Below are 22,278 nucleotides of genomic sequence, written 5' to 3' on the forward strand. Positions count from 1 at the left end.
AAAGCATCCGCGTCACAATAACCGTCACGCGCTGCAGCAGACTGGCCCCTCCCTCGCATTTCTCAGCCTTCACCTGCCCCGGTCCCACAGGCCTAAACGACGGCTGCATTGTCCCACCCCAATATCGGCCATATCTGACGGGCAAGCATTTCCTCAGCATTATCGACGCTAATGCGATATCGCAAGATAACTTGGCTACTTAGGGGAGAAAAAAAAACGCCGCCGGCCTCCCCATGAAACACAGACAATTGTGTCGGGGGGGGGCAGCACATCGTAACAAAAAGCCCTCACTCCGTGTGAAGGGCTCCGCAGGCCAGTTTCGGGGGTGATTAGGGCTATCCAGCGGGATTCTGGGGCCCTCCCCAATGGCGGGCACTCAAGGGTTAACGTACCATCAGAGATGCCCCCCCCCCCCCCCCTGCTTCCTCAAGAGGCCGGAGAGGAGAAGAGAAAGGATGAAGCGAAGGAGGGAGACAAGGAGGCAGGAAGGGAGAGAGAGAGAGAGAGATAGAGAGAGAGAGAGAGAGGGAGGGAGGGAGGGAGGGGCATGGCCCCGGTCCAGCCCTCCTCTGCACTCTGACAGCGACTCGGACGGCACTGCCAGCTGGACCACTTGCTGGACCCACTCAGGCACACAGCTTGTTCGCAGCGCTGCTCCACCGGGAGCACGAGTCAGCCCCCCCACCCCCACGGATGAGGCTGGGGGGGGTTGAGAACAGCTTGCATTACAGTTTGCATTCCCAATGTGCACCTATCGAGAGTGATCCTGTAATCACATAAAATGCAGGACGAACCAAAAAAATAAATAAGCCAACAGTTACCCTGAACACACGTGAATAAGGACCCAGAATAAAAAATGGAAAAAAAGAATGACCCCCCCTCTCCAAATTTACTCAAAATCACATCGTTGAGTGGAAAATACAGAGCAGGACCCCAGCACTGGCCCCGGCCGTGGCGGCCCAGCTCTCCCCGCGAGGGCACCTTCCACTCGCCGTCGCCACTCCAGAAAGTCACACGGTATTCGCTTTCACGCCGCTCTATTTTTATAATTTTTTTTTTCCCTTATCTATTTTTAAAAATTTGTTCAGATTTCTGGTGAGGTTCCGCTGCTGGAGGTGACACGAGATGCTTTCGCAGCTTTCGTCATTTTGCCGTAGTGGCGTTTTATTCATTGTAAGGAAAACGTCTAGTTTAAATCTTATTTATTTATAAAGAAAAACATGAGAAAACTAGCCAATGGGACTATTTCTTTTTTAAAATGTCAGCCCGCGTAGCAACAGCCAGCCAATAATGCACTGGTAGTGGCGTGAGCCTTTGCTTCCTCCTACATGCTTATTGATTAGCGTCCTCCCCCCCACCCCACCCCCCCGCCCTAAACACTTTCTCTGTTCAGTATTGCCTGCTACATGTAAAGGGCAATTGGCACAGTGAAAACAAGCTGGGAGACAGAAGCCCAAATGCTGATGGCTGGTTCAGGACAGATCACCCGCTTCAGGCCCGGCCGTGGACTACGGGGGCTGCAGTGGCCCCTCACTCTGCACCTGCCTCTGTCAATCCCCACAGCTTCACCAGCCGGGACCCGGATGCTGGGTTGGGTATTACTGACACCAGGCTGACAGGGGTGCCAGGGTCCTCATCGGTCCAAAGACTTACTCTCTGCAAAGCCTTTTAAAAACATCTATATTCCCCCACCTCCCCTCACCCGATCGAATCTTTTTACGGTCACAGTTAAGAAAACAACAGCCATCGTTTTCCTTCTGAGCAAAAGCATTGTCTTGTTTTTTTTTTCCTTTTTTTGATTAAAAAAGAAAAGGGAGTACGCCAAGAACAGACACTTACATACTCACGCACACACAGGCACACACACACTCAGACACACACACACTCAGACACACACACGTTAAAGCCATCTGCATAAGAGCAGGCAGGGCGTTGAGCTGGGCAACAAGAACAGAAAGTTGGTACAAAGATCGCAGGATTAAGTAATGATGCAATAAAAAAAAGCACATGGAGGCCCGACATGGGAACAGCGAGTACTACAGCAGCGCAAGGACAGGGACGGGGACAGGGATGAGGACCAGAACAGGGATGAGGACGAGGACAGGGACAGGGACGGGGACGGGTACAGGGATGAGGACAAAGATGGGGACGAGGATGGGGACAGGGATGAGGACGAAGACAGGGACGAGGATGGGGACAGGGATGAGGATGAAGACGAAGACAGGGACGGGGACGGGGACCAGAACAGGGATGAGGACGAAGACCGGGACGAGGACGGGGATGGGGATGAAGACGGGGACGGGGATGAGGACAGGGCCCTGCACACCGCTCGCTCCTCAATGCATCCCCCTCTCTTTCTCTCTCTCTCTCTCTCTCTTTCACTCTCTCCGTTACACCCACACACACTAGCACAGACACACACACACAGACACACACTAGCACAGACACACACACACAGAGACACACAAAGCCCTCATTCTCTCAATCTGCGGCTTTTCATTCAAAACAGAAAGCTTGTCGAGGGGAAATGTGCAAGTCCAAACACTCCCCCCCCATCCACCAACCCCCCTACCCCTCCGTGCAGCTGGAAAACAACTCATCTCCCCTCCGCTGCCGAGCGGGAGCGCGACAGGCTAATGTCGCGCTCGGTCACCAGGTCACAGGCCACACCCACGCCGGCCATTTTTGGTTTTGAGCGAGAATCGCTCTGGGTGTTCGTAGATCGGGAGACAGGTCCTCATCACGGAATAAATGGCGAGGAAGGAGCCTCCATCCCTCCTGGTCCTCACAGCGCCGGAGAGCTCCACGTGTGACTCATTCTTTCACAGGCGTGGGCCAAACTGTAACACTGCAGCTCCTGGGAACGTTCCCTCCCCAGGCCCCAAGCACACACACCCCCCCCCCGCCCCCCAACCCACCCCCGCCATGGCTGCTGGACCCTTCCCCTGACCTCTGCTCACAGAATGAGCCCGCTTTACCCCAGTGCCGCCAGGAGGAGGCGACGAAGCTGACATGAGGGGGGACGGGGTTAACAGGAGTGGGGGAAGCGGGCTGAAACCCTCCCCTCGGTCCCCACCCCCGCGAACACGCCAAGAAAAACTTACTTAAAGAGGGGAAACGGACGAAGGCTTACTTAATCACAAAAAGCCAACCTGAAGTCAGCCCATGCACCAGGCCGGCACCTTCCTGCATATGGAAACTGACACACTTCCTGTTTTCCTGTCAATTTATTACATTTTTTATTCCCCAGCTGCTACACTGGGCTCAGATCCTAACCAATACCTACGAATACGTTACCACTCGCACAACCCACAAAACCACACACATTCCACTGCCTCCCGCAACACCCCCCCCCCTCACCATCCGTTCCCTGCTGGACCACTACTGTCACTCAGCCTCCTCAAGGTCTGCCCCCCCCCCCACTGTCTCTTCTCCTCTGGCATCATCCTTTTGCATTTCTTTCCTACTCGGGGGAGGGGGGGGGTTTATGTATGTTACTCATGGTCCTAAAAATACTCCTCTCCCACTTAACTAGGTTTGCGGAGTAAGGAACCCGTCATCTGAAATAGACAAAAAAAAATGGTTCTGCTCATTCCACAGACTTACAGTCATTTTACTGCTCCTTTGGTCCCTGGCTGTATTACACAACACATTCATTACTGCTCCTTTTTGGGGGCTTTTTCAGAGCTCTGAGACGCTTCAGACGTGGAGCAGAAAGATCCGCCTGCGTCTGTCTGCCGTCGCGCGGCGCCCCGGTCACACCCCCCGCCCCAGAGACGGCTCCTCCCCTCTCCTCACAAGCTTGAGATCCAAGGGGCAGATCAAGGAGAAGGATGAACAGCAAAACATGGGCTAGAAAGTATTTTTTTTTACAACTTTTCCAGCATAACAGCAAAGAAGGGGGAAGTCATTCACACACGGGGACAGAGACGCATAAATCAATTCCATTTAAAAGAAACAACAATAACATTAAATGATGTCAGACCCCATCAAAGGAGCATAGGGTAGAACCTGTGACTCTCCACAAGTTCCCCATCCTGTGGCAAGCCAGGAGAGAGAGTCCACACCATCAATGGGACACATGTTTGTTTACGGCTCTAAACAGCAGCAGACCGTCTCACGACACTCCAGAGCCTTTTCTTTTCCTTTATGACCGGCGTCCGGAGCATAGAGCAGCACGATACCCTGATATAATGGAAGATCCGGCCAATCAGCAAGAATCATCGGAGCCGGTGTACTTGGAGCCGGTCAGAGGGGCCAGAGAGCTTCCCCGTATCGATTCTTTACTTTTTAACACTAACCCAAACATAAGTCTCGCCCCCCCACCCCCCCAAGTTCTCTCTCTAAATTATACAATTAGCCTGGTAGATACAGCCCGGCCCGTGGATACAGAAAGCAAATCTGACCAAAGGAAAAAAAGGGAAAAAACTTCAGATGTCTCTATTACTAAAAAGAGGACGGGGGGGGGCGGGGGTGGAGGAAAGGTGAAAATTCAAGACAGGTGGTTGTTCTTCCTCCGTGGAAAGCAGGTGGGTAGCGGCAGTGGCACAGGGTTCGAGTTCCAGTGAGTGCTGCCTTACAACCGAAACGACCAACATGTTACCTCCTTCGTTATATCTTCATTTTCATTTAAGATCTGTAAAGATTTTTTTCTAGGCCGGAAAACATATATATATTTTTTTTTAACTTAGTAAATAAGAGGGAGCTGTAATTGTGTTTTAAGATGCAGATGTCTGAGTGCTCAGAGTTTGACACTAGGGAACGTCGATCATCAGTCCACCAGCACCTCCGCTCCGGGCCGCGAAGGGGCACTGTGGGTGACATCTGTGAGCACGTCACTGCGAAGGGGGCAGGGGCTCGACAGGACACCCCGCCTGAAACGAGCAGTCCTCCACTGCCCACTGCGAAGCAGTTCCTGCTCGGCCATTCGGCGGCAAGAATGTTCCGGAAGGAGGCACGTCAGTGGCCGGTAGCACCGCGGAGAATACAGATGCAACGCAACTGCCGGCGTAGGGCGTAGAGCGCGGCGTAGGGCGCGGCATAGAGCGGGGTGTAGGGCGCGGCGTAGAGCACGGTGTAGGGCGCGGCGTAGAGCGGGGCGTAGAGCGGGGCGTACGGCGCGGCGTAGAGCACGGCATGTGTAACGAGGGCCGACAATACCAGCTTTTATTTCTCAAACAGCCGCAGTCATACCCCATCGAGTGACAAGCCAACCAAAACATTGTACCGTTTAAGCACTCCTGGCCTCCAGGAACAATTTTGCCCGCTGTTTGGGGGGGGGGGGGGTGGGACCCCGGTCTGCAGTGCACGGCTAGCGTGCCCTGGGGGGGGGGGGGGGGGGCTAGCGTGACCGCTCCTTTGTTCCCCCACGCCATTCAGCCACTGCGACCTCTGCTTCCGACCCCGTGCTGCCGACTGGGGCTGCACAGAGCTCCCAGTGTGGAGGAATGAGATGGGGGCCAGAAGAAAGGATCAAGGTGGGGGTGGGATGGGGGGGGGGGCACAGATAGCTGCCGCCGTCTCGGCAGCCATTCGCCCGCTTTTTCAAGCGCCGGTTTCAGCAGGGGGAATAAAAGGCCCCCTGTCACACTCAGGAGGGTAGGGGGGCTGGGGCGGGTGGAGCTGGGAGTTTGTGAGTCTGTTTGTGTGTGGGGGGGGGGGGCATCACTGCGAGGCTCGCCTGATAATCCAGTCAGCCACTTCTCAATGAGCCACAGAGACATAGGGATCATGTGTTACGTGACCCCCGCCCGCCCCCCCCCCCCCCCCGCATCCCGACACCCCCCCCGCATCCCGACACCCCCCCCGCATCCCGACACACTCACACACCACATGGGCATGCACTCCCAACAAACCATTCCAGACAGACAGACAGACAGACCGACTGACCATCTCCCCTCCCCTATCTCTAGAATTAAATAAATACATAGTAAAATACAAGTAAAAACCATGCATCACCCTTCAGCTTTACTTAGTCTGGATTCAAGGCTGGTGTATGCCGGCAAACCCTGTCATCGTTAGGCAACCATTCAAAATTCTCCCCTGTGCAGCTTGTCACCAGTGGCAACTGATGACAATGTGACCAGAGAGGCCAAAAATGAGAGGGGCAAAGAGAGAGAGAGAGAGCGAGAGACAGAGAGAGGGAGGGAGATCAGGACATCAGCCACACACTCATTAAAATTCACTCAATGTATCGGAGAGCGAAGCCTCTTTTTTTTTTTTTTTTTTTAACATGTATATCATGTACAGCAAGCTACAGGAGCCACATCCGCGTCAAAAGCACTACAAACGAGATAATTACACCCAGTCGTGCCAAATTCCATTCACATAACTGGCTACCCAGGGCCTAAAAGTGGCTGTGCAAGACACCAACACCCGTGTTTAAACAGTGTTTCAAGTTCAATTCAACTCCGCTGCGAAAGCAAGGTCAGGGAACAGGTAAATTCACTCTTCACCAAACTCTGAAAGCCAGACTTTCTATTTTTTTTACTCTTGCAGCAATGAAAGGTATTTTTTTTTTTTCTTGTTTGAAAGCCTTAACTGTTGTTTTAACTTCCCCTTGACGCCTCTAAATGGGCAACGCTAATGTTAATTTAAAAACGCCGCTGAAGGAGCCTTGGCGGTGTGGCGTAAATCGCACAGTGGCCCAGAAGCCCACTTTGCCATCACCCCCCTCCCCTCCCTACGTCGGCAGCCACATTACGAACTCCCCCGAGCTCCGCCCGCCCACCGCGCGAGTCAGCCCCTTTAGCCAAGTAAACCGAATTCGGTTTGATCGCAAAAGGCTTCCCTTCGGCCTGAAAGAGACCCCAGCATTTGTGCGAGGCCCCATCCGAAACAAGGAAAGGAATCACATGCTTGAAAATCATTACCTCTGCGATGGTAAAATACATCTTCACAAAACCACGCCAACGGCGGTTATTAACGGCATTGTGAATCCGTTGAAACTAAAATTTTACGCTTTTCTCCATTCCCGGCCAATAGATTAGTACATCTTTTTTGAGTATCTTTTGCTGAGATGAAATAATTCTGCAGTATAGGTCACCTCTTTAAATGTCACGTTTAGGAAGGAAAAAAATAAAATTGAGAACCGATCATAAGCCTGTCTAAATAGCGGAATGTCGACGTTAAGAAAGGAAAATCTGCTGAACCAATTGACTTGCCGGGCACCTGCTCCTGTGGCACAGCATGCAGTGTAGGAGAGATGTCTGACTCTCAGTGAGGAGCATCACCATTCATAACCAAAAAAATGGATATCAAACTGAATATTCCATTTTTGTCCCCATGCAGCCCCGCCCCACCCCCACACAGCCAATGCCCACTTACTCTTCCCCTCCTTTCAGTTCCAGATCTCTTTTGCCTCGCTAGTCACCGTACCAGATATTCCTGCGCGCTCACAGCCAGAGAATGCAAATGCCCCTATAAATAGGCCAAATTGTGCTGATGGCGGCAACTCTTTCAGGTGAAGTGCATGGAGAGGAGGCGACGACCAGGAAAGATCCTTCCACGAGCGCACTGCATGAAGGGAGCGTCACGAAAACAACGCAAGACGTTCAACATCTCATCCTCCATCTCCCCTGGGGCTTCAGATGAGAATCGGGCAACCAGGAACCCGACTAAAAATGTGAAACCAGCCAAACATCTGAGCTTCAGGACCCGGGGGGGGTGGAGGTGGTTATGGAACTCACCCTCCAGCTCCCGGTGGATGACGTCAGTCAGGTTGGGCTCTTCGCCCCACCAGAAGATCCACAGTTCCTTGGCGTCGGGCTTGGCACCGCGGCGCCACACGCACAGCAGGTTGGCCTGCACGCAGTGGACGAAGCTGCGCAAGATGGGGTCGTCCTGGGCGGGGGCCGAGATCACGGGCCCGCACTCCCCCCCACCGCGGAAGATGTAGCGTCGCCATTTGATGCCGGTCAGCTCCGCCTGAAGAAGGGAGGGGGGGGGGGGGAAATGGGGTGGCGGGGGGTAAAAACCATGAAACAAATTAATACATAACATCTGAATCAGACACAACAAGACAAAGAAAAAAAACTCCTGTGCAAAACTGGACCCGAAATGCTCATTATCCTATACATGCATTTGGTTTTACAGTATCTTTCATTAAAAAGTAATACTTAATACCAATGTAAAAGCAGAGGGAAAAAACATACTGAAGGTGAGCAGATACTGAGCATCCCCCTGTAATCTAAACAGTCTAAGCCCCAAAAGACTAACCAGAAAGTACCGCTCCCTATGGACCCCAGGATCCCCGGGGATGTGTGGAGACGCCGCCAGTGGGCTTCGCGCAGTGGCTGGCAGACCTGCAGTGCCCAACACGCCAGAGAGCTGCTACACCCTGTTTACAGCAAGGGATCCGTCCACCTGTGAGCTCGAGAGCTTAGGAGGTCCGGCGGGACCTAAAATGCTTTTATCGCATTTCTCAAGCGCATTTGGCACCGCATTTCCAAGATAACCATTAAACGGAGCCAGTTGAATGCCAGCGCTACACATTTCCTTGAATACGATAAATGCATATATATTGACGTTTCATTATTTTGCAAAGCATGAACAACCAGGTAAGAAAGGGCATATCGGAATTTCCGAAAAAAATCTGCCTATATTGTATTGTGTTTATTGGTTAGTAGGCATCAAATCAGCACGTTATACATAAAGCTAGCTTGTTAAACCGATGTACTTGAACTGACAAATGTCTATCCTGGGATAACAGGACGCATTTTTCCCGCCACCTTTCTATTCAGCAGTCTCCTGCTGCAAAACCAAACATTAGCACACTGCCGCTAATTTTTTATTGACTATAATCACGAGCATCAAGATCGTAATTCTCTGACATTCTAATTAAATTCCTCCTGCTGCTGTGCATTTCTTATAGACGCTTGTTGGGTTGATGTTGTTTGAACCTGTAGGGCAAGTCCGGGTGATGACCCCATTCAGACAGCAACACCTGACACTGATAACTTAAAACGGACCCCGGTTCTATCCACTGGTTCTAGACCTGGCCGTCCTTTCCACACCAGTCTGCCCACGTTCCTGCATACTGAAGCCAGCACACCTGTCTTGCTCTTTCATTCCTCTCCTCCCGTTAAAATTGATACCTTAATAAAAACCTTCCCACCACCTTCCCCATCATGCAATTCCATCTCCCTATCCTGATTCAAACAGCAAGATCCATCCATCCATCCTTCATAAATGTTTATCCAGTGCAGGGTCAAGATGAGCCTGGAGCCTAATAATTGCAAGTTTTTTTATTAAAGGATTTTAATGCTCCCAATTGCCCAGTAAGTACATAGAGGGGAATAATATTGTGCTACAGCAAGCAAACCTGATCGGCGCAACACGTCCCCGAGGCGCATCTTAAACGCTGGCCGGCATGTCACCGAAACCCTCCATACAGTCACTGTGTAAAAAAGGCACCGTACCGTGCTGTGCCCCCCCCCTCAACTGCGGCAGGGCGACATGCTAGTCTTGTCAGCATGATCAAGCTTCGCCGAACCGAAGGGTGAAAACAAAAGACAGAAATGGGGGGGGGGGTTGTCAGGGCCCAGTCACTGGAACACTGTCATTTTCTGACAGCCTCTCATTTTCTCCAGATTGAATGAAGCAAGTTTTCTGTACGGTATCAGGAGACCGGGGGGGTGTGTGTGGGGGGGGGGGGGTTGCCACAATGCAGCAAACAGCTCAGGCAAATAACAGGAGGGATCGGTTTATCAATGGACTGTAAACAGTTTAGAATTCAGTATAAATACACGTTTCTGAATGCATGGACGGGCATGCATGATCATGGTGAGCGTTGCCGGGTCACCAGTGACACCAGTTTATATTGTGGGTAGAGTACCGGGGGGGGGGACAAGCTGGCAATGGTACCTGACCGAGAGAAAAAACAAAAAGCATTTAATTTAAAGCCATACTCCTGCAGGAGCACAACAAGGTCCTCAGCGCTGGTCCAGGAATGGAAACAGCCGATGAACACCGTTCCTTGTTCCTCTCCGCCAAAAAGCCAGGGCCACCCCTTCACTGCCCCCCCCCCCCCTTGGCACTGGAGTGCTGGCACACTCGGCGCTACCGCTCACATTCAGTCGGCGAGGTAAGGTCAACGCTGTGCTGCCACAGCCCAACCCAGCTGCACACCTCACACTCAACATGTGGCTAGAGAGTGTAGCCACTTTTTTTCAATTTGACATCAGATTCAGGAGGTGGAAAACATCTATACTTGCACCAGGTCCACACCTTTTCCATTACACCCAGTGGGGAAATTCAGAGCAACCCACATATCTAACATAAGGAATAAGGAATGTGGCATGACGGAGAGCTGTAGCTCTTAAGAGTGCCTGTGAACTGAGGGGACAGGGCAGCAGCACACCTTATAATTACAAGCACTGTAATGAGAGAGCAAAACGTAATAGGAGATATAAAGCCCGGCACAGCGATAATCCGGGCCTAAAAATAGGCAGGAGGTCCAGGAAGCACTTTTTACCCAGAACCACGTGGTCAGGGAGTGGAGGCAAAAGCCACCAAAACCGGATCCATACCCAGTTCAGGGGATCCCGCGGGTCTCGCCATCCCGTCTATCTAAGAGCATGCAGCAGCGGCAAACAGTCTCCATGTTAGCGACCCCGCCACTGCTGACCAAACAACACGACCCCAACCCCCCCCCCCCCCACAATCGATACACGCCAACGAGCGCCGTCAGCATGCTTCAAACAGCCGTCTGCTCGAAAACAGGTCTGCGGCAAAAAACAGCAGCGGCGTTTCGACACCTAGCCTCCCTGCCCCGAGGACTTCAGCTCTCCTGTAGAAGGGGAAAAAAAAAACAGGCCTATTCTTTATTTTCTCTAGTGACTTCCTGTTGTCATTCCCCCACCCCCCCCAGCAGTGTTTCAAATGAAGGAATCTCAAGGTACACAGAGAACTCATTTTGGTTGTATGTACAGTCCTTGCTAGCAAATAATAAAGCTATGAAGCTTCAATCACCTCCATCAGAAAAAAACAATAGATAGATAAAAAAGTTTGCTTGAGAAGGACTCCTATCTCAACAATTAGAGCCTCAGCAGGAGGCCACACGGCTGATGGACGACTGCTCCCGCAGCGCTTGTCCAGTGGGTTCATCGCAAAACGCGGCTTGGAGAGGCGTGTGCCAGAGTGACTTGGCCTGTACGACCCGGAGAGCAGTATGGCACCAGTGGTGGCCATCGGTCACCGTCAAGCCAGGATGAGCTGCAGCGTTATGGGAGCTACCAACAGCAACGTGTCCGCTTCCCGATCGACCCATTCAGTTCTCCAAGCCCACTTACCGGGCCCTGCTACCGGTAACGCTACCCTTCGCCTTCACCTAAAAGCTACCGCACATTTCTGCACAGCAGGTTATCAGAGCCTTAACAGATGCATCTAACACGGCCGTCCGCAGATACGCGAAGAAAAACAACAAGAGAAAAACGAAAGTGAGTGCTTCGAGAGGAAAGCAGACAAGATGCAGAGTAAGCAAACCTCTGCGGGAGGAAGAAAACTGCACCAGACACAAGCGTCACCTTAAGAGTCATCTATCAAGACACAAGGAGCCACAGCAGCATGTGGGAGGCTCGCAACAAAGGAATCAACGTTACCGCACTTTTATCTCAACCCAGGTCCTTTGAGAAGGTCACCAGAGCCAGCGTCAACATCAACCCAACGTCAACAATTAACTGATGCTTTGGGCCTAGTCCTGCCTGCTGTAAACCCGAGTGCCACAAACCATGCCCTTCACCCAAGAAAAGTGGAATCGAGGATGGAAGACAACATGATAACCCGTGATACCGCTTCCTGGGTACTGAATGGGACAGTAGAGCTGACCAAGAAACAGAAAAGCTAAACATGCAAAAGACTGAAGGTTGGGGGATTGCTACTCCTTAAAGGGGTTTCCTAACAAGGTGCTATAATCATTACTGCAACAGTCTGCCCAGCAGTCAGACACCCTAGGGAAGCTTTCTGGAGGTAGCAGAAGAACCAGTTCACCATCTTGTCCCTAATGACCATTCCGCAATATCACAGCTCTGCTTACTACTACCCATAAAAGCGTCAAGAACCTCAGCATTCAATTAATGGGGCACTGCCATAATTTTCAACGATAGCATGGGCACACTACCATGAATCGTGTGACATAAACAGATTTAAATAATCTTGGGCACAGGAATTTGAACCGGAATGCGATACTGGAGGATGAACTCTCCCAATAGATCAACATGACATCACTGCGAGATTTTACTCCAAAATGACATTGTTCCCAGATGCAGAAACACTAATGTTTTACAAGATCTTAACGCACTAGTGTTCCTCCTGAGAAAGCCATACGTTATTTATCTGCCAAACAGAGTTTCCTTGGTTGTTGTTATATTTTTCTACTCTGAAATGCTTATTGTTTTCCCAGGCATCATAAAAGCCTTTTGAAGGATGCACTTCAAGGAAACTTTGGTAGATGAGCAGACTGGCCTGCAGCAGAGCCTGTGTCCTGGTCTCTCCTCTGCCGCTACCACTCCTTGGTGGCTCCAGCCCAGAAGAACAGGTGCTCCAGACTGCACCACGAGCAGACTCCTCACAGCATTATCCCCAGGGGGGAGACTGAGAGTACACCGTGCCCTCCAGACCGCTGAGCCCACGCTCCTGGTAATACTCCCAGTAAAAGATCCGCAATGAGTAAGAAGATCTCTCCCCACCCTTCCCCAGTGCTCAAAAAAATGAATGTAGACAAACTCATCTCCTGCTTCTCAGTGGCTGATCTTCCAACGGCCCGGAGAGTAGAGCCACAGCAGATGTGTCTGCAATGGGGGGGGGGGGGGGGATGCAGGAGTGCCACGCAGGTGTAGCTAAGAGCCTCTTGGGCACACGGCACTTAAACAGGGGCTTTTATTCGATCTTCTGCCGGCACCTTTCCAGGGCCCTACAAAGGAGGTGCGTTATTTGATCTTCAGTTCAGTTGCTGGATCAAGCCCCGGGAGGCGAGCAGAGCGAGCGTCCTAATTAGAGCGACAACCGTCCCTGGGGCAGAGTGACAGATGGACCTGCCAATCAGCAGCGGCTCACAGCGAGCGGCGCATCAATCGACCTACGACTAGCCACCAGGGGGAGGGACGCAGGGTTAAGGGTGACAGGGAACAAGTCCAAGGAAGTCCAGAAACTGACCGATCCTGGAGAAAGCAGAAGCCCACGGCATCCGAAGAGGCGGACAACTTTAAACACTGGCCCCACTACACAACCCCAAATTAATTATTAAATAGCAAATAAATAAACCAAGCTTTCCTTTACTATCATCCTCATGCAACTTAATTAACTCTGGCAGGCTGGAAAGACATCGAAAAGGGGCGAGAATGAAAGTTAGGGGGGGGGGGGACAGTTGCTAAGCAACATAAAACATCTAAGTCGTCTGCAACTTGTTCAATTTCCGAGTATCTGTCTCCAGGGTTACAGGAGGAAGATAAAATTAAAGGAAGTAGTATTTTCACTGGGAGGCCGGAGTCGGCTCTGGCAACAGCCAAGTGGCCCAATGGTACACGGCAGCAGGGTCGCCATACTGTAAACTGAGCTCTCCAAAGGCGCCAGCAAGACATGAAAGACGACAGGAAGGAGAATAAACAAAACCGCAAGAATACGGGGAAGTTCTCAGGGGCTGCCACTATGCAATAGTTTACAGAGAGAAAGAGGAATCCATGTTCTCAGACTGCTGGTTGGTCTTTGCCATGCTCACATCTTTGTAGGGTATGACCCCAAAGGGCAAGTTCAGGCCGGGTGAACAAGCAAAATCAGGTTCCCCCACAGGGCTAGGGGAAGGATTTGATCAGAAAGTCCCTTTCGTGTCATCAGGAGGTAGTCTCTGCTCGGTGCCTTAACGTTGTGCCTTTTCCGCAGCCTTTCTACCCCACCCCAGACCGGCTCCGTGTTCACTGGCCGCCCTCCGCACTCTCTACAAACATCTGAAATTTGGGCCATTTTCCTGAATCCCATAAGGAAAATCCAATAAGAACGGAAGACTGTGTAAACACTAGTTTAAACAGAGAGGCCTTAATCTGCTTCTGTAAACAACACCCAGCCCATCAGCTTAAGAAAGAAGAATAAAAAATAACATTGCAGTTCCGAGGTTATTATTAATTATCTCACTCTCTGGAAAGGATAATACTACAGTCTTTGACATTCTTCAGTCAGTGCTGCTGCTCTTGAAAAACTACAGTAGATGCTTACCAAAATACTGTACGGTTTCCTTCAAACACAGGCACACAAACATTCCTCTGCTCTCCAGGAAAAATCTGCGGCTCCATCCGGCATGCGTCCTCCATCGCTGCAGCCTTCAGACAGCTAGCACAGGCTAGATTTAGCAACTGTTGCTGTGGCGATATAAACAAGCACGGCTATTGGTCACCCCGCTAACTGTTTATTTGAAGAAACGCTCTTATTTTCTGCCAGCCACTGGGCCGGCCGTGTTGTGGATATGCGGCATCGTAACCGCAGCATTTTTCCAATTAATTCTGGAATCCATCTGCTACAATCTGATCTGGTGACGTTAATGCCAGCATCTCGCCGGCATATCCGGAAGGCTTTGATAAGCAGCGTGGTGGCCCATTACTGAGCAGCGCAACACACGGCCGGGTTTCCGCCTGATTGCGGCGACCGCCCGACGCGGAGGCAGGTCCGAGACGCCGCAGAGCACCGTCAATCTCTTCCTGATGATATGGGGTTCAAAGAAAGCGATGGCAGGAGATAGCATCAAACAAAAGGTGCTATTTCTCGACAGCGATAAAAATGACCATCCACTGACCGATATAATGTACATCCTTAATCATCTGAACAAACACTGCAGTTAACGTTAATGCATGAAAAACACAGACAAGCCATATCTCACTCTCCTACACTGACCATCTATTAATATAACATTAGAATATTTACAAGTAAATAAAAATAAATGTAAAAAAAGCTTTCCTGACAGTTACCAAAAGTGATTAACGGGCCAATTTGCATAAGAGCGCAGGGGCATGTGGGTAAGCAGCATCTCCTGCCCACCAGCACTGTGGCGGACATGTGCGGCTCACTGGTTAGCCACCCGCTAGCCACCCGCTAGCTGCCGTATTATGAATGAGCCGTGAGGGGGACAAGATCCAGCTTGATGTTTACAGTCAATACATTCATCGGCAGCATTTAGAAACGACAAAAACATGAGGAGTTAAAACAAAACCCACATAGACGAGCGGCGTCACACGGCGTGAAACGGCCTGTGTGGGACGATAAAAGGAAAAATGTCTCCATGTCGCTGGAGGTTGCGGGTGGCTCGACGGCGTCATTCAGCACTGCTTTCCCTTAACCACAACCAGTGCTGTGAGATATAACGCAACATATTACTCTATTTTTTGTACAACGTCTTTCATTGCAAAAAAAATATATAAAAAATTCTAAAAAATGAGACTGCAATTCTCGGTGAGCATTATTAAAATTAACGCAGTACACACAAGCGTGTGTAATGTGCTGGGAAAAAAATCCCGCGTCTTAGATACCGCCGCGCGCCGAGGAGAGCTTTCCCCTCGCGAGGCATCAGTAGGCAAACAAGCAGAGGGCATCCGTGAAATCAGCACTTCATCCCACAAATAAACTCAAAGCTCTTGTTTTTGCAAGACTAACAAAACATCTCCACCCTAACCCCCCCCTCCATCGGCGTGATACTCTGCTGTGAAATTTGCAGTAAGTCTTATGACCCCGAAAAGATTTTTTTTCCAGTTATTTAATTCTAGTAGGATCCAACCCAAAGCACATTTACAAGATAAAGTCCGTCGAATGGTCCAGTTGTTATGTTAGCGCCCCCCCTTGACTGGCTAGCGGACATCACCGCAGAGCGGCGGCTAATCTCGACCACCATCTCGCCTCCGGAACACGGTGCAGTCCGTCTTGCACGTCGCACCATTCAATCCTCAACCATTTCTGCGAGGCACAAGATTTGGCATCGTCTTTGTCTATAAACCTATTCAACCTGATAAACTTTTCTCAACAAGGAAGAGCCCTTTGCACTCCCCGGGGCTTCGAACTTGAAAACATTTAGACAAAAGAGTTCAGCTCCCAAACCACAGTACCTGGGGGCGGGAGGGTGGGGGGCAAGCACTACCAAATCATCCCTCAAACATTCTGATGGAGAAAAAAAAAAATGAAAGAATGTAACAACACTCACTTGTGTGCTCAACAGGACACTTTGAATTAGGTGGTTTAAAAACCTGTAAGCATCTTAACTCTTCATGCAGTAACTGCTGGAAATGAACCAAACCAACTGCAGACTAGCACTCCTGAGTCATCTGTAAGCATGGCCTCCATCTGATTACAATGCTAGCAACTGCACATAGCAGCTCCACACACACACACACACACACACACACACACACACACTTCAGCAACTGGAGAACACGGCTCTCCACAGACCGTGGGACATGCACAGAGAGGCAGCTCTGCCGTCGAACCCTGACAGGTTCCAACCTGCCGGCTGCTTCCACAATGCCAGCACCCTGGAGCCCTCATTTGGTTTCTGCAGTGGGAGTGACCGTGAGTCAGGCTTTCGGAAAGGAGGAGGCGGCAGCATTCGCTTTTCAAAAATCCACACGCCGGCCCATTGTCACATCATGGGAGCGCGTTCTTTCCCCCCCCCCCCCCCCTTCAGGAAGTTTACACATCTGGGCCTAGGATTCCAGAGTGCAGCTATCCGGCCACATGGAACAGAATTCTCTTATTTTAGGCTCATAGTTACAGTGGGATTCAAAGGTCACAGAGCAGAGGGCCTTGGTAATTCACAACTAAGCCAAAATTGTGGTGGAATAACATTTCTTCTTCTTATTCAAGTCTTTCACATAATATCACAGCCATTGATTTTTCAGCTACGAATAAATATGAAGCCTAAAATAGAGATACAATACAGAGACTTATATGCATAAAAGAGAGATTAACAACGTAAAAATAGGGTCATCAACTTGTGGGCTATGGAGCAGCCTCTCCACTTACTGTGATAGCAGCAGTGGGAGCTTGCCTCACCACTGCCTATTCCCCCAGCCTCCTCCCCCCCCCACCCCCCACACTGGCTTTGTACTACCCACTGGAACACCAGGGGAGCTAAGAATAGCAGCACACAGCTGGCACTGCAGGACTCGCATTCTTCATACTCGAGATCCAGGGACTCCAGAATATCTCCCACCTGAAGCCAGGCAAACCCGCCAACCGCCGTCTCTTATCAGCCGCAACCCCCCCCCCCCCCCCCGACCTGGCCCGGGGGCCGACTCCTCCAGAAAGCGGAACGACTCACCCTATTCCCCCTACACCCATAATCACGTGGCATCATGACAGCGATTATCGCTAGATCAATTTGTGGAAGGGCAATGAGCAAAGGGTTGAGAGGGGGGGGGGTAAAGTGGGGAAACCACATTCCCGCCCAACAGTCGGGGCAAGCTCCCCGTTCGATTAGGAACTACGAGACAGAATGGGGCGTCGGTTAGGGATAATTAGCCTGCTCCGGGGGCCTCTGGGATATCCGAAATAGAGAAAAAAAAATGACAAGCGCTAACAGGGAAGGGGGTGGGGGGGCAGTAAGCTATTGGCTTAGAACCTACTACCTTGAGTCACATGCCCGGATGGACTAAAGGTCCAGGGCTACTCGCGGGCCCCCAGAGTGGCAGCACCCCAGCCAGGCATCACCACAGGCAAGCCACTAATGCACATACGGTAATGCATCAGCGGGCCTCAAGCCTACACACATCCGGATGCCACAGTGTCGACCCCAACCTCTATCCCAACATAACCCCCGTCCTACCTACTTGAGTCTGGGAAAAGGGCTCCTCCAAAGCAGGTCAGCGAGTACCGTACACACGTGTGCACGTTTACGGCACATCCTGCATATGTCTGCACATGCGTGTGTGTGTCTGTGTTCCCAGCTAGCAGTGGCATTATTCCCCGCATTACTGCCCGTACATTCGCAACGCTGCATATTTCAGCAGTGACTTCAGCATGAGTCAGAGCGCAGGACCTGCTTCAGCTGCAGAGAGCCGGCTCTCAGAAAATGCACATTGCTTTCCTAAAACGAAAACAGATTCCCTCCTGCCTCTCTCGCTCTCTCTCTCGCTCATTTTTCCCCCACAGCACAGGAACCCAGAGCTACGCCACAATCCAACAGCCTGCTCCTGGTGACTTTGGGCCTCACCCCATTTTTTTTTTTTTCCTGTTAGCATTTATACAATTTCCACAACTCCCATGACTCAAATTTAAAAACAAATTTTCAACGAGATGTACTTTTATTCCTATTACTAATAACTTTATTCATATTGTTTCACAAAACATCCATATTAGGCAGAATTCCCATTCATAGTTTTCTCCATTCACAGCTTTTCTTTTTTTCTACCTAAAGTTATTCTGGGCTGGTTCATTTTACCACATCAGCTACGTACTTCCTATAATACTCATCTGAGAGAAAAAGAAAGAAAGAAAAAAAAAAACCTTACTCAGCCACCTACTGTCCCATGAAAAAAGCATAAGAATAATAATATTTTTTCCATTTTAAGGCCTCACATAAATGACATTCTCAAAACTAAGGAAGTAGCTACAGAAAAGCAAAGGGAGAAATATTAAAGAGAGTAATAGGAGGAAATCGACTTCAGACAGTCGTTCTTGTAAGCAACCCAAACTGATTGGCACCCAGGCGCTGGAGAAACAGGTCACAAACCCAGGGGGCCGGTTTTATTCCCACAAAGCCCTCAAACACGGCCCATTCCCCGGGCGGATGGCTGCTCGTACCGCGCCACCGCCGCTCACGCGAGGTGCAGCCCCAGCTGTAAATACTCCGACCGAGAGCCTCCTCATCCACCTCCCCCCCCCCCCCTTCCAGATAAACTCGTTCTCTCAGATGCGTGGAAGTTTGCCAAGATGCCATGCCACTAGTTCTGAATGAAAGCGTCTCTCCCACGGCAGACATGGCATGGAGGGATTCAGGAAAAAAGGAACTAAAAACGGTCAGCTGCCATGCCACCCCCCACCTTCCACCCCCGTCATTACCGTCACGACCCACCCCACCCACCCACCCAACCAGCCGGCTGCCATCAATAACGACGGCTCACGGGGCCCCCGTGTGTATCATTGATTAATTATAATCAATACAGCACATTAGCGCGTGGGACCCGCACAGTCACGTCTCATTACCGCCTATGTGATATGAAGGCCCCTTATGACACCCCCAAGTGGGGCTTCATCTCACCAGGCAAAGCGTCCAGGGTCACCTAGCGTCCTCTGCGGTATTAAAAACTATTTTCACCATCGGTATCGGTCACTGAAGATGATTACATCCATCTGAATCATCTACCTCGAGGAACCAAACCATTATTAATATTTACACACTATTAACAAACTGTTAAAGAAAAAGTTAAACATATCCTCAAATAACCATAAATATATATGTGGTTTTATATATATAATAAAAAAAAAACATTACGAAGTTGCACATTAGACAGGTCCACCACCAGCACAAGATAGTGTAGAATGCAAGTAGCTTACTCTAAACTACAGGTGACATGTTTATCTAAGAAGTAGGCCCTGTAGTGTACCCTTAAACCAGACAGGTTACCAATCATGAATTACTATCCATGTTGGGAACCTTATTCTTGAACGTAAAGAACAACGTGACACATTCAGCCTCATCTACTTCCTCTACGGATTCATCGCTACTTCTTCATTAACCACTTTAAGCAAGTCGCAACTGTCATGTGTGGGCCGTAACACTCTCTGTACGCCTCTGTTCCCTGTGTTTCTAATCAAACAAGACAGGGGCAAAAAAAAAAAAAACCTTATCTTACACGTGGATACAATGCACAATTTACACAAACTCCCTGCGGCTTCAAAAAGGTCCAGAGGAATGCATTTTGTAAACCCTACAGGAGAGAGGCTGATTGCAAAAAAAAACACCTTTTTAAAGAGTGGGCATGCCTTTAAGTATGGCTTGCCGAATCTGCTCTGTCGAGATCAATCCGGCGCTCACGCCGCGTTTTTAATGATCGGTGTATCAAGCCACCGGCAAAATTGGTTCACCTTTGCACCGCAAATCACACAAACTCCCCGCAAACCATGCCCCGTTTCTACAGAAGCTTTCCATTTCCCCGTGTATTTTTAAAATCGCATGCGGCATTTTGCTTTGAAATAAAATTGCTAATCTGCTTTTTTTCTGTACCAGTGAGAAGAGGTTGGAATGGCAGTCTTCAAGGCTCGCCCCGTTAGCCACCCAGTTCGCCGCTGTAGTCATAATCGTCCGCCGACCGGGTCGTCAGTGCTGGGCATGTCGAAATCCTGGGTCGGTACCACGACCGAGCCGCGACGGCAGATCGTTTCTCCCCCAAGCCTCTGTATCTTCCGCCGAAAATACGGGAAAAATGACAGCCAAATAAGGAGACGATGTGTCAAATTGAATCTCCTCGCACCGACATCAATTTTTTTTATCAGGCTAATTGATGGACCGAAAAAAATAAAAATCAATGATATATTATATATAATCTCCGGAAGCGCCGAATCCAAACTGGGCTGTAAGTTTATTCGAAACAATATGTGGCCAAAATGAATCTTATCTTCACCGCTTTCGATCTTAACACAAAAGCCACCCGAGTTTATTTTGTAAATCCATACTTGTTTTGAAGATTAGTTTAAAAAATAAAGGTTGGGGGGAAAAATCATAGAATCCAGGTCAAGGGATCCGAACCGACTCATTGCCAAAGGCGCATATATCGAAGCGGATTCTTGTATAATCCTCGCAAGGGGAAATGTCTTACTGCATCCATGGCAGTCCTTCGCCGCGTCGTTAGTTTATCGATTAAAGAACAGTAAGACTACAATCCACACGTCGTGCTGCCCTTCTCTACAAAACCATCAAAATGGGGAAAAAGGTCAACAAAAACAGCCGCGATTTCATGGCGATGGCAACTTTACGCTCAAAAAGGGGGAAAACGTTGTCGTCAAAACATTGTTTATTGTCATTGTATTAAAACAACGGCCATGCTGGCGGTAAAACAAATACCAGCGGAATGCAAAAAAAAAATCAAAAATTAGAAACCGCCAGATACACAGCCCCCGTTTTACGTGCCAGTGGTGATAGTTTTGCTTTAGAGAATTGCAACTGCTATTTATAGTATTTCTTTCTTACCAGCAGCGTTCCCTGACAGTGTGGTACCACGGGCGATAGAGAACAGGAATGTTTTTAATCCTTGTTTCACTTTGCAAATAACAGCAGACTGTACAGCGACAGCCACCGAAGGACTGCCCCGCTGCTGCGATCAAACCGACGCGTCCGCAAAGCGTCGATTTCGCAGCCGAAACGCCTGGATATTCGTTTTTTTTCCACGGCACGGAGCCTCTTTTGCCGATTCTTCAACAAACGAGAAAGTATTGTCTGTCCATAATCAGGAAAACGGTAGTGCACCCGACCGGGGCTAAAAAAATCCTTCCTTCCTTCCTTTCTGTTTTATATCATTACGAAACGTCCTCCGCCGAAGCAGGTCGCAGCCCAAAGATTTGCTTTTAGCTAATAACAATGGCTCTGTGATAATGATAATCGCGAAGGCGATGGTGACAGCTCAACAATGGTGGCAATCCTCCGTGCTGCGTTATGATTAATAAAACGGCTATAAATGTAGCGAGCAGCCTGGCCGGGAGCTCAAAAAGCACAACAGTGAAAGCGGCGCACTCCAAACCCACGTCTTTAACGTCTTGAAGAAAAAAATATTGTCAATAATAACGATGATCGCCGTGAAAATACAAGCCAAGACGTCTTCTTAAAAATCATTTTTTAAAAAAATAACGCATAAAATGCCGATGTGCCATCTAATGTACACAGCGGGCTCCAGATGATGAATCCGTTTTCAGTCATCTTATGTCTCAGGCAGTGTCTTTACTGTTACATTCGTGAGTGTGTGTGTGTATGACTATGTGTTACTCTTACTCCGTGTGTGTGTGTATGCGTGTGACCGCCTGCGCTCGCAGCCTCTCTCACGTTCCCTCAGCCCACCACATAGAGCGATGTAATGGCGGCGGGCAGATGAAGGCAGAGACTCGCTTTCCCATCCGGCACCGGGCGGCCCACGTGACCAGCGCCGAGAATTACGGCGGCGTCTGGGGATCGCCGCTGACACGGGCCTCGCTCGCGACGCTGGAGGCGCCAGCCGCGCTGATCGAAAGTGAACGCGAATAATTTATGCTGTGTATTGATCCGAAGGCATAAACTGCCTTCTTATTTATAGGCCTTTTTGTTAATATCCATTGTTATTT

The 22,278-nt window shown here is 49.9% G+C and overlaps 1 protein-coding gene across 2 annotated transcripts in view; it reads right to left on the minus strand.

Annotated features, from left to right (window-relative positions):
* The window catches only part of LOC111847461 (mediator complex subunit 13L), a 60,098-nt gene extending 38,058 nt beyond the window's left edge, over positions 1-22,040 (minus strand). The window contains exons 1-2 of one of the 2 annotated variants that reach the window (XM_023818654.2): positions 20,195-22,040; positions 7,689-7,926 (exon numbers count right to left, since the gene is read on the minus strand). In XM_023818654.2, coding sequence (XP_023674422.2) covers positions 7,689-7,926; positions 20,195-20,266 — 310 coding nt within the window. In that variant the 5' untranslated portion in view covers positions 20,267-22,040. The remainder of the gene's footprint in view (positions 1-7,688; positions 7,927-20,194) is intronic. The other variant, XM_023818653.2, reaches the window with a different exon arrangement.
* Positions 22,041-22,278: the final 238 nt, after the last annotated feature.

The sequence above is a fragment of the Paramormyrops kingsleyae genome, chromosome 7 (genome assembly GCF_048594095.1).
Source record: "Paramormyrops kingsleyae isolate MSU_618 chromosome 7, PKINGS_0.4, whole genome shotgun sequence".
Taxonomy (NCBI): Eukaryota; Metazoa; Chordata; class Actinopteri; order Osteoglossiformes; family Mormyridae; genus Paramormyrops; species Paramormyrops kingsleyae.